This window comes from Schistocerca serialis, chromosome 4 (assembly GCF_023864345.2).
Source record: "Schistocerca serialis cubense isolate TAMUIC-IGC-003099 chromosome 4, iqSchSeri2.2, whole genome shotgun sequence".
Lineage (NCBI taxonomy): Eukaryota > Metazoa > Arthropoda > Insecta > Orthoptera > Acrididae > Schistocerca > Schistocerca serialis.
Genome location: NC_064641.1, coordinates 5274724 through 5287672, shown reverse-complemented (window position 1 = coordinate 5287672; position 12949 = coordinate 5274724). Strand labels below are relative to the sequence as shown.

At 37.7% G+C, this 12949-nt stretch overlaps 1 protein-coding gene across 1 annotated transcript in view; it reads right to left on the bottom strand.

Annotated features, from left to right (window-relative positions):
- Positions 1-271: 271 nt before the first annotated feature.
- The window catches only part of LOC126473812 (CD151 antigen), a 197202-nt gene continuing 184524 nt past the window's right edge, over positions 272-12949 (bottom strand). Inside the window, exons 7-8 of the mRNA XM_050101119.1 lie at positions 7140-7247; positions 272-1636 (exon numbers count right to left, since the gene is read on the bottom strand). Coding sequence (XP_049957076.1) covers positions 1589-1636; positions 7140-7247 — 156 coding nt within the window. The 3' untranslated portion in view covers positions 272-1588. The remainder of the gene's footprint in view (positions 1637-7139; positions 7248-12949) is intronic.

Below are 12949 nucleotides of genomic sequence, written 5' to 3'. Positions count from 1 at the left end.
TTGTAAAGATGACAATTTATCGATAAATTGAGGCATACTGCCGAGCACTTAAATGTGAATTGCAGAGTAATCATGTAAATGTATGTATAGGTATGGGTGTAGAGGCAGCTATAAGCTAACAGGGTACAACACTGTTATATTTTTACCATGTAATGTTTTGTTACGTAAAACATAATGTACAAATAGCTGTAATTCTTCTGACTACATCAATTGCATGTCAATGCTGAAAGATGGATAAAATAAATAAATGAATATTAATAGGAATAAGGAATTTTTTAAATATTAATTTCTTTATTTGTATATTACATATTTTCACACATTTTCCTTTATTTAAAATGCACTCTCTTCAACTGTTACATCAGTACAAAAATTTAACACAGGTGTCTAGTTAATGGGTGTTCTTCATATGATACAGTGGTCAGTACTCAATAAAATAAAAAACTCTTCATTGTTATGTTGAATTTGCAGCACATTTCATTTTAACATTTTATCAACTACAGAAAGTTCACTTTAAGCATGTTCTTCACTACTACTATGTAAGAAAGAAAAACTTAACATGCCTGAACAAAAACTTTCACTTACATTTTACTGACAAGAGCATCAGGTACAAAGAACATTTTTTAAGGAAATGGGTTGACACCATAACATTTTGTTTACACACACACACACACACACACACACACACACACACACACACACACACACACAGAGTACAGTTATTGAGAAATCAAATGTGACATTGTGCTTTACTATCCGTGCTATCACCCATGCTTTCTATTCTTGCAGTAGTGAAGCACTATCAAAATAATCCACTTCACAAACAGAATTTTCACTTTCTAAAGTGAAAATTCAACTAATAGGTAATAGCTCCTTATAGACAATGTGCCAATAACTAAATATGTTTTGCCACTGACATAAAATGAAGAGTAAGTAAGGTTGATGCTTTCCTATACCTACATAATGAATGTGGGTAATAGTTACCTTCTTGCAAAATGAAATAATAAGGATTTTACACAAGAATTATTCTAAATATCTAGAAAATGAGTGTGATGATGTGCAGACAATAGAGTTAAAGAGAATTAAAGTAACTGCAAACTGGCAAGAGCATACTGCCAGTATAATTAACATTTTTAACAATAAATTAAATTCTTGTAGAATATTTCTAAACACAGATTCATAAAGGAATGTTGGTGTAAAGTAGTATGAAAAGCCATATTTTGTATACAGAGATTAATACTGACACACTACAGCAGTCCACAATTCATATATATATATATGAATATGTACAAAGCAATATTTAAATTTGTGCGTGTTGTTTATATTAAGATGAAAATCACTGGTCTTAAGCTTACAGGACACTTCACTGTCTTGTAAAACCATCACTTTTTCTTAACAGATGACAATTCCACTATAAATTTCATGTCTGGCATGAAGTTAAACATCCTTTACATTTTCTTTTCTGTAGCATTCGTAGCTACAGATATTTACAGGAACACACTCTCTGGTTAAGTTCTCCGATTTAATTAAACTCCCTTTACACAACACACATCTGTGTTCCAATCATGAACACTGATTTAGAAGTGGGGTTTTATTCAATCATCATAAACAGTGCACATGAGAAAATCATCCCCAGCAACTGAAAAAGAAATTTTCATTAGGCAGCTACAGGACAAATTTATCCTATAGTTTACATTTATAGAATGTGTGCAGTAACTCCAACACTAGAGATACTCTTAATTATATAGCATGTGCTAATACTACATTCTTGAAAATAATATGATAAGCTGCTGTTTATGTCGGATTATTATTTCAGATTATGTACAATCTGATCCTCAAATTCTGGCAACACAGCCAGTTAATTGCAATCTCCATCAAATAATTGTTGTAACTACAGTTTATTTTTATTACATTTGATGTTAGTATTTACAGTTCAGAAACTTTTCTCAGCTGCAGAGATTCAGTAAAATTGTTGTAACTTTTCCACAGTTAATACCAAATTCAGTTGTCTTGTAATGTACTTTAAACATGATGCTCAATTCTTTCCTTAATAGGTTTGAAAAACTTATTTAGAAACATCCACAATAGATTTAATTAGTCATATTTGAATCCATCCGATAATATTTTAGAAAGCCATGAAACATGGCTTTTTAAAGCTCATGAGGAAAAAAAGGTCTCACGCATCTTTCTTATTGGCACAACTTTATCTGTTCATTCAGGCTGGTTCAAGGCCTAAGTGGCAAGCAGCTGCTGGGAGGTGCATCTGAGGTGCATTTCTTAACAAGAAATTTAATACTTGTTCAGTATCTACATTTACATTCATTCATACTCCACAAGACACTGTACAGTGTATGGCAGATGGTGCTATTTACTATTACTAGTCATTTCCTTTCCTGTTCCATTCACAGACAGAGCGAGGGAGAAGTGACTGTCTCAAAGTGTCTACGAACTCAATTTTTCCATCTTATTTTCATGGTTCTTACACAAAATGTACTTTGGCAGCAGTAGACTCCTATTTCAGTAGGCCTCAAATGTTAATTCTCTAAATTTCTGCACTAGTGCCTCACTAGGAGAGCATTGTCTTCCTTACAGGGTTTTCTATTAGAGTTCAAGAAACATCTCTGGAATACTTGCAAGCTGATCAAACCTACTGATAACAAATCTAGCAGCATACCTCCAAACTGCTTTGATGTCTTCCTTTAATCTGACTGGTGGGGATGCCAAACACTAACTACTAAGGAATAGGTCACACCAGCATCATATACACTGTCTCCTTTATGAGTGACGAACACTTCCCCAAAATTCTCCTAATAAAACAAAGCTTCCCTACTACAAACTTAATATGCTTGTTCCATGTCATATTGTATTGCTACATCATACCTAGATATTTATCCAATTTGGCTGTCAAGCAGCACCTTACTAATGCTGTATTACAGGAATGCTTTTCCTACTCGCCTGCATTAAATTATATTTTTCTATATTTAGAGCAAGCTCCCATTCATAACCACTACAAATTTTGTCCAGGTCATCACTTGTCATCCAACAGTCACTTAATGACACCATCCCAAACACCACAGCACCATCAGCAAACACAGTAAATTGTTGTTCACCCTGGTCATCAGATCACTGATGTAGATAGATGACAAGTAGTCCTACAGCACTTCCCTGGGGCACTCCTGACGATACCTTTGTCTCTGATCAACACTCACCATCGAGCACAATGTATTGGGTTCTTTTACTTCAAAAGTCTTCAAGCCACTCAAATATCTAGAAACCTAAACTGTATGCTCAGACTTTGATCAACAGCCTGCTGCGAGCCCCTTGTCAAACACTTTCCCAAAATATGGGCATATGGAATCAGCCTACTGCTGTCCATCCATGGTTTGCAGGATATCCTGAGGGAATGGCAAGATGAGCTTCACAAAGTGATGCTTTCTAAATTTGAGCAGAAGCTTTTCTGTCTGAACCAACTGTATTACATTCAGACTCAATGTTTTCAAGAATTCTGCAGCACACAAATATCCAGGATATTGGTCTGTAATCATGCAGGTCTGTTCTTTTACCTTTCTTATATACAAGAGTCATATGCACTTTTTTCCCACTTACTGGAGACTTTTTGCAATGGGCAAAAGAATTTCAAAGGATAAATGCCAGCTAAGTAAGGGGCAATGCCACCGAGTACTCTCTGAAAACTGAATTGGGATTCCATCTGGACTTTGTGACTTGTTTGTTTTGAACTCTCATCTACTTCTCTGTGCCACAGATGCTTATTTCCATGTCGTCCTTGTGGGAGCATGTACAACTGTCAAATGACAATTTGTACAATTCTCCTTTGTGAATGATTTGTTAAATCTGAACTTTAAAACTGCAGTTTTATTTTTGCTGTTTTCTATTTGCACCTCAGACTGGTCAACAATTGAGTGGATAGAAGTCTTCAATCTGCTTAGTGATTTTATGTATCATCAGAATTTTCTCAGGTTCTCGGCAGGATCTTTCCCTAAGGTATGATTGAAGTAGATATGTGCTTCGCATATTTTCATTTTATTATCTTCCTGTGCATCATTTACATGATGTAGGAATTGTCACAACAAAGTTATCATACAAGTACTACAAACATAATAATGGAATATCACTTTCAAGGCATTTTTAAAAGTATAATTTAGACATATAAATTAAAATTTTTGGCAATAAATTTACACACAATCAAAGCATTCATCTGTGTCACAGAAAGTTTTGCTTAGAAGGTAATTTTTAAGCTCAGTCGTAAGTTTTACTTCATCTACTATTTCCTTTATGTACACTGCAGAGCATTGTAAAGTTTTATTCCGAAATAACTTACATGCTTTTGGGTTTGTGTTGTCCTTACCATTTCTACATACAAATTCTTATGACTTCTAGTATTATAATTGTGGCAGACCTCATTTGTACATAGATTTTTCATATGTGCTCTTGTACATAGAATGCTTTTAAATATATACAGTGATGGTATTGTATTTGTAGTTGTTTGAAAAGGGGCCTACAATGAGTTCTTGGAGGATTGTGTGTTATGATTCGTATAGCTCTTTTCTGAAATTTGAAGATATCTATTAAGATTGATTTAGTTTTACCCCAGAACACTATGCCGCAAAACACTATGGACTGAAAGTAAGCAAAATACACTAGTCTAGTACAGTCTGTGCTGCATACTCTAGATAATATCCTCAATGCAAAACATGCCGAATTGAGCCTGTGGGATAAATACTTGAGATGGTCTTCCCAGCTTAAGTTTTGATCAATGTGAATGCCCAAAAAGTTTGTGGATTGCACACTATCTCATATCAATTAGTTTTAACTGGAGGTCCATATCTTGGGTTGCTTTGCCATACTGTATATAATTTGTTTTACTTAGATTAAGTGTTAACTCGTTAGCCATTGTTGTATATATTTCAGGACTAAGTCACTTGTGGTGGTTAATGATTTTTTATCACCACTTATAGTTATGCTCGTGTCATCTGCAAACATTATTTTGATAGAAATATTTGGATTTTTATGCCACTTATATAAAGCAAGAATAATAATGGACCAAGAACACTGCCTTGTGGGACATCTATTTCCAATTTCTTTGCATCTGAAAACTGCTTGGTTTTCTGTTCTATTTCTACCACTTGAATTCTATCTTTAAGGTAAGATAGAAACCATTGCCTCACAACTGCCCTTACACCTGTTGCCTCCATCTTGTTTAACAGAATTAGGCGATTTACTGTATCACAAGCTTTAGATAGATCTAAGTTAATTCCCACTACACATTTTTTAGTGTCAAGATTCCTGACAATCTCTTCAGTATAGGCACCGATAGCTGTTACGTGGTGTGGCCCAAACGAAAGCCATGTTGATTACTGTTCAGAAGTTTGTAAGCATCTAAGTATTGATATATTGATCATCTTATTGTCACATGAATTTCTTTTAACTTTTGGCTGTCAACTTTTGCACATTATTTTTTTTTTTTTTTTTTTTTTACCGAAGGTTCATCCTCAATCAACTTAATTGGCACAAACATCTCCAGGGTGCGAATTACAATCAGTTTAAATTTTGCCCATAATTCCTTTATGTCCACCATATTGAAGCTAAATGATGTCCATTTTTTGTCCAAGTGGGATGCTAACAACTGTGTACCTGCTTTTTTTCTAGTATAAATACTCTCCTTGCCCTCGCGATGGTTTTATTAACTATAGTAACTACTGTCACTATGATGACATGATCACTAATCCCAGTTTCTGTATCAACTCTTGATAAAGTCACGCCTGTTGCTAGCTACAAGGTCTAGAATATTTTCATTGTGTGTGGGTTGTTTAATTGTTCAAGGATGTTTTCAGAAAATGTGTAAAAACTTACTTCACAAGGCTGTCTGCCCATACCACCTGCAGTGAATCCATAGACATCCCAGTCTATACTCTATAAATTAAAGTCACCTCCAACTAATGATAGATGATCTGGGTATTTCAGCACTACTGTTTGTAAAATTTCCTTAAATGATTCTAAAACTATTATGGCAGAATCTGACAATTAGCTTAAGTTCACCTAGGTCTGCTACTGGTGTCCACTGTCACACTGAAAATCAATCTCATTGGAGACAATATTTTTGTCAACAAACAATGAACACCCACCCCTCCCCTCCTCCTCAGGGTTTCAGCCAGCTCTCAGTTCTGAGAATAATTTGAGTGCTACAAATACTTTGACAAATTACAGTTAAAATTTTGAGAGTCTAAGTACCTGCACTCCATACACAACCTGATTTTGCTTTCTGCATATCTAATGGTGAGTGTTCGGAGGACCTTAAACAACCGCTTAGCCAAAAAGACTCGTATGCCTTCTGCAAGTACCCTGCTACCTGAGCAACTGTTTCTTCGTTTAGTGCACCCCTAATCTATGAAAGGAAGTCTTACAACTCTCCACCCATAATGCAGATCCAGAAATCTCCCACCGTGACCCTCCACTTGACTCCAAACCAAAGGACCCCAATTGGCTCTGGGTACAATGCTGCAAACTGTGAGCTCAACTTGCATCCTGCAACCAAGACCAACAGTCTCCTTCATCTCCACAAGCCACCTGTAGGAAATGAAGGAAAACACAAGCAACTGGTGTCACTGTTGACAACATGACTACTATTCCCTGCCTCCTCAATAGCCACAGGCAGGGCTGCCTTCACATCTCAGATGAGGTCCCACAGGAGACACACTGAATGCACATTAGAACTCTTTCTGGCCCTGGGCACTGTTTCCCTCGGGGTTTACACGAGGCACCTAGCATTGGAGCTTCCATTAAGTAGTGACCCCTCCAACTGAACTCCAACACCTCAGACCAAACTGCCCAAGATGGCAGTCGTGGACATGTGCATGTGTTTCCATTTCTTCTTCTGATGAAGGCTGTGGCTGAAAGCTTTTGTACAAGTGTCTAATTGTGCCCATCTGCAACTTAACATGTCATCTTTACGGTAAGTAGCACTATTTCTTCCTACAGTGTTCATGTTCCAACCTGGAATTTCCATTGTTTGATTTAACCATAATACTTTGTTTTGTTACCCAAAACACTTCAACAATTTCATCTTGTTTAGAAAATGTTTTAATGTTGCTCCACTACTGGCAAACAAATTTATCACTACTCACCATGATGCATGCTACACCTATACCAGCACCACCAATCACAGTTGCATGATCTTGCACAAATTTTTCAGCTTTTTCAAGGCAGCCAGATTCCCATGGGTTGCAGAAAGTCTAAAAGTAAACACAAATGTAATTACATTACTTTTAGATACCGCTTAGGCCACACAGCATATGGTACTTTAAATACAAAGGTAAGACTCATCCACACACAATTTTACTGGATACTTAAGAGATGTGCAATGCTGATTATACTCTTCCCTTCTCAAGGATTCATTCGTGATTTAGGAAGAGTTGTTGAAGAAGGCACTGTTAACATTTTTCAGTACACTACTATTGTTGCTTTCTGTATGACAGGACAAATAATTTCTTAAGTTTGCTTTATTCCTGTGAGCAAAATATTCACAAGGAAATTATGTTCCTGATTTATTCATTCTTGAGTTTCTAAATGTCATCATTAGTACTAAACTGAGGGTCAAGTTTGTGTCACAAGACATTAATGACTAAAAATACACAAAAATGTTGACTTTTGAAACAAGAACTTTGGGGGCAGAAATCAAAAGTAGTTGACAAAAAAAATTAACATATGCTGGAAATCTTTTTTTTATGCACATTATCTTGAAGTAGAAGTAGTGAGCACGTGTCTTAAAAATACAGAACGTCTCGTCTTGTTTTCCTGCACTAAAATTGCTAACACTTGTCTCTTAAATATAGTGTTACAATAAAAATGCTCAAATGAGTCTAAAACACTAACTTAGGAGATGACGACTGGAATATCACCCAGAATGCTTCACACACAATTGAAATTTAATGCAAGTCAGGAGGTAAACCTGTTGCTACACACGTTTCCTGATACACTTTCAGTTAAAATTTACTGTTCAAATATTTGTATACCACAGGTACCCACACAATGGTGGACCCTCTGCTAGAGAAGAAACCTGTGTATCGTAAGATGGCAACCTATCGTGAGGTGCTGTTTCCTCAGTGGCCAGGAGGTGGTGTGCCACAGTGCGGGGGAGGGGGGGGTTGATTTGATGGCTTGACTGACTACAACCACTTACTTGCAGCCAATTTCACTCCCACTGACATGATGTGCCTCAGCAGCAAGATAATATGTAGGTGAATGGCAAATTGGGCCACTATGTGTCATATGCAGGCACCCTCAGCTGCACATTTGCAGTCAGGTATTGTCTTATCCCCAACTTCACAACACGTACAAGGGTTTTCTCCCTTCAAGAATGTGAAGACTGTCCTGTCTCTTAAAATGGCTATTACAGTGTCTTGCACTGTACTGAATATCATCACAGTACTAGTATCAACTGCTGCTGACAGTGCGTCAACTAATTCTAAGAAATTGGTGGGACTTGTCGGAAATGAAATTTCACTTACTCTTACCCGAGGGCACTGGGGTAGCAGAAAGCTGACTCCAGAGCAGTTGCAACAGTCACATATGTGTAATGTTCTGCCGTTGCCCAAACAAGGTCTACAGTGCTTGTGTGTAGGCTCCGTTGTGCTAGCATGACTTAACATTGGAAACCTGGAGCGTGCGTTTGAAATTTCCCTGATAGCTCTCCGTGCTTTAGTGGAACTCTCAGTTAATCAAGTTCGGGAACTTTCACTGACCTTTTTATTACTTTCCTAATTAACTGGTCTTTCTTTCACCATAAAAAGCCAGAAGTCACGTCGTTCATTGTTGGTCTGCACTTTATCTTTCATTGTTTCTGTTTGTGACCACAAAGCAGCACTCATTCAACCAAGGGAAAAGCTGCTGTCCAAGATTGCCCAAAGACTGATGTGTCAACAGCCATGTGGGTCACATCTGTTACTCACTGACAAATCGAAACTGTTACGCAAGAAGCTTCTGTTCAATATTTTCAAACTTTGTGGGGACTGGAAGGATTACTATTCTCATTGGTGTTATGACATAGTAAATAATATAATATTACTCCTTACATATTGTTGGTTTCAGGAACTTTTGAAGCTGATTGCACCTTTTCCTGGTGGAGGCATTGTCTTTATTTTAATGTCAGCAATGACCAAGTGTAGTGCTGGTAATGTTGTGGGCACACATGCACATGTGTTTTTTGTGTGTTTTCTGAAGGTTTTTATCTAAAGTTAAATGTGTAACAGACTTTTCTTTGTACTCATCTGCAGCAACTTACCATGTTATCTGTACTGTGATTAGTCATCTACCCTTTTCCAGTTATTGTTGTTGCTAGTTGCATCACAGTTTAACTCCCTTCTTGTTCTAAATCTTTCACAGCATACATGCTGCTGGAGGGAACGAAATATCAACTGCACATCATGGTCAAATGTAACAACTGTTTCGATCTAATGACATGATGGATGCATATTCTTGCTTGTGTGCCTTAGTATAATTTGGAATGGATTTGTATATTTAATTTATTGAATGACAATCTGGTGAGGTTTGTATGAATTGCTACTGAACAGTAGTGACAATTATTGCTACTTCCTTTGGTAACAAGGGATTTTGTTTTTCTTGGAATACACTACAATTCATGCCAAATTTTATAAAAAGATTCTTAGGGGAAATTGGCTTAATATAATTGGTCAAGCTAATTGCTTACCCTGACTTACTTAAAAGGATTTATGACTAAGTATAACATGTAGCAACAGTTAAGTAATTCCCCATCAATGTAATCTCACAGTGATGTAATAAAGGGAATAGGTGCTTTTTTTTCTTTGATTATTCCAATTTGGAAAGAAATAATACCATAATATAGTTGTAAATCGCAAAGGGAATTTGATAACCAAACAGCTTAAGATTTATTTACATACATTCCTGTCTGCAGCTCTATGGTGAGAAGAAATCTATCCTTTTCATAATAATAATAATATTGTCTTGCATTTTGATACGTGAACTTGACATTTACATTGAGACTGAGGATCAAGGAATAATGTTCATCATGAATTGTATAATATCGCTAGAATATGCATCACATTGATTGGAGAAGTGTCTTTTTTATTTATGCAGTCTGGTCTCAGCAGCTAGAGCTGCATTTGTGTGAATGCATGTGTATGTTGTCTCATTCAGAATGATGACCTTTTGGCTGAAAGCTTACTTGTTTGATAGTCATCTTCTTGTGCCTATCTGCAACTTAGCATCTCCACTATATGGTGATTAGCAATCTCTCCTTTTCATAATATTGTCATTTACACAGTTGTACATTTGCTGAATCTGAAGAAGGCTGAGCTTTTTAGAATCCAGGGTCACAAAGCAATAAAAAGGTGAATAAATAATATCAAATAATTACAGGCGACGGAAAAATTAGTCGCCAACACCGGGGAATACCACAATATTCATATAAGGTGACCCCATTAGTATGAATACACTCTTGTATTCACTGTTGCTTGACAGCAAATAGCCTCCAGATATCTTGAGGGCTTTCTTGCTATCCCTGAATGGCATGCTGTGTCATTTCATGAACACTGCTGTGTGCAAGCTTGTATGAAAGTATATATTTTCCCATCACATCCCACACATCTTATATGGGTGACAAAAGCAGGGGATTCACCAGGTCAGTCAAGCATTTTCATATTTTAGAAGGCATGTATGATGTGAACTGCAATATGGGATCTTGCATTAATCTGCCGAAATACGACATCTGGTACACTGATCAGTAAGAGTATAACAACAAGGCTACCATTCTTTCCATATAGTGATGAACATTCAGCCTACTTTTGACAATCACCAAATCAGTTCTGTCATCATATCCAACAACTTAGCACAACACAATTCCACAAGTTGGAGAAGTAAGGGTGTTGAGAACAGCTGCTTCATGTGACTATTCACCAGGTCATCTGCAGATACTTCAGAATTATTGTGTCCACCACAAACAAAAGTGAAACTCATTGCCAGATCCCACAGAATGCCACTAAAAGTGCCAGGCGACTTTGGTTCTACACCACGCGAGACCCTTTCGTCTACAGTAAGCAGTCATCAGTAAACGAAACATGACAACTTGAGATTTCCACTAGCTTTCAGTAATCAGTTACCAACAGTTTGTGCTGGAACTGCCTGTAACACCTGCCCAAGCTTCAACTGTTGCCTTTTGTCTCCATGTTAGCTCCAGTTAAAGAACCCACGGTCATCTCGTGGTACGGCCCTTCTGGAAGGCCTGTGCCTACCCTTTTCGCCACAATGTTGTCCTGAGACCATTTCATTGTCAATGATTCTACAGTCAATGCACAGCAGCGAACACACACACACACACACACACACACACACACACAGTGAGTGAGTGAGTGAGTGAGTGAGTGAGTGTGAGTGTGTGTGTGTGTGTGTGTGTGTGTGTGTGTGTGTGTGTGTGTTCGCTGCTGTGCATTGACTGTAGAATCATTGACAATGAAATGGTCTCACGACAACATTGTGGCGAAAAGGGAGGGTGTGTGTGTGTGTGTGTGTGTGTGTGTGTGTGTGTGTGTGTGTGTGTGTGTGTGAGAGAGAGAGAGAGAGAGAGAGAGAGAGAGAGAGAGAGAGAGAGAGAGAGAGAGGGGAGAAAACCACAAGAATGACAGGAGGGCAACAAACACTAAAATTGACAAAATTTGACAAGAAAACCACAGAGAGACCCAAGAAACATGTAGAAGAGATCAAAATAAGAGAGCAGATTATCATGGCTGGTTCACCACTAGAATAAAAAGGAGAAGCCAGCCACTCTGCAACGCATTGAAACCTCCACCCAAAAAGCGCTAGGGTGGAGGACACAGAGGGACAAAGGACAAGTGCTAAAATTTAGATCAAATATAAAACCCACTCTCACGAATAAAACTCAAAACTAAAACTGCTGTTGAGGCACCAAAGGTGATAGGAAAGTTGTAATCATGCGTTAGCCACGTATGGCCAATGTGGACCTGCCAGAGGACAATTGATTCCCTGTGAGAGGACCGCATGGAAGACTTCCACACATTCGTAGTCTCCTTGTAACAACGACAATGCTGTTCTATTGTACATATAAGTAATTTTTTTTCTTCTTCTGATTTTTCGATAAACTTGTGTAATTGATGTTCTGATTTCATTTCTTTTTTTTGTTTCATGTTGTTATGTTAAGAAAACTGTAAATAAGTCTCAATGGGAATATTAATGTGTATGTCAAATATCAAGCAATATTGTAATAAAATTGAACTGTAGCAAATGTTGGAACTGTTTTAAGATGTTTAAAAATTGTAACTGTGCATCTGGTCCATACGTAGGCAATGTGTTAGGATATGTAGAATGCAAAACCTCGGGTGAATACCCGGTCTGTAAAGGAGCGGTAATAGGTGGATGGCAGGCGAGCGCGGGAAAATGCGCACGGGCGCTGCACAGCACAACAGGCTTCAGTAGTAGTTCGAGTTTGGCATTGGTTTGAGCAACACCTTCTGGTGTGAGGAGGCTCTCCTGGAAGACATAGCTTCACTGAGCCTCGGGTATGCCGTTCCATCGCCCACACAGTATGGCAAAATTCCATAGGCGCTAAATGGAAAGGTGTTGCTACACTAAGAAGAATTAAAGTGCCGATACGTCAAGAGCCATAGCTGTGGTTGTTTGTGTGCTCTGTGCCTCGCCATCTCGCCGCCCGCCAACCGCCGCATCGATACAAGCAGGTTGAAACTTTTAGTACTGTATTCGTATGGACCATAGAGTGAACTGTTCAATAATAACCTGAATTTTACCAGTACTTTCCCATCATTTAATTATCCTCACAACTAACCTAGACAGGGTCCTTTCCAAATATTGTGCAATCTGAGTGTCCCGAAAGAAAATTTAGAATTTGTGTTAATAATAATTATTTGCAGACTTAGCTATGTTAGAA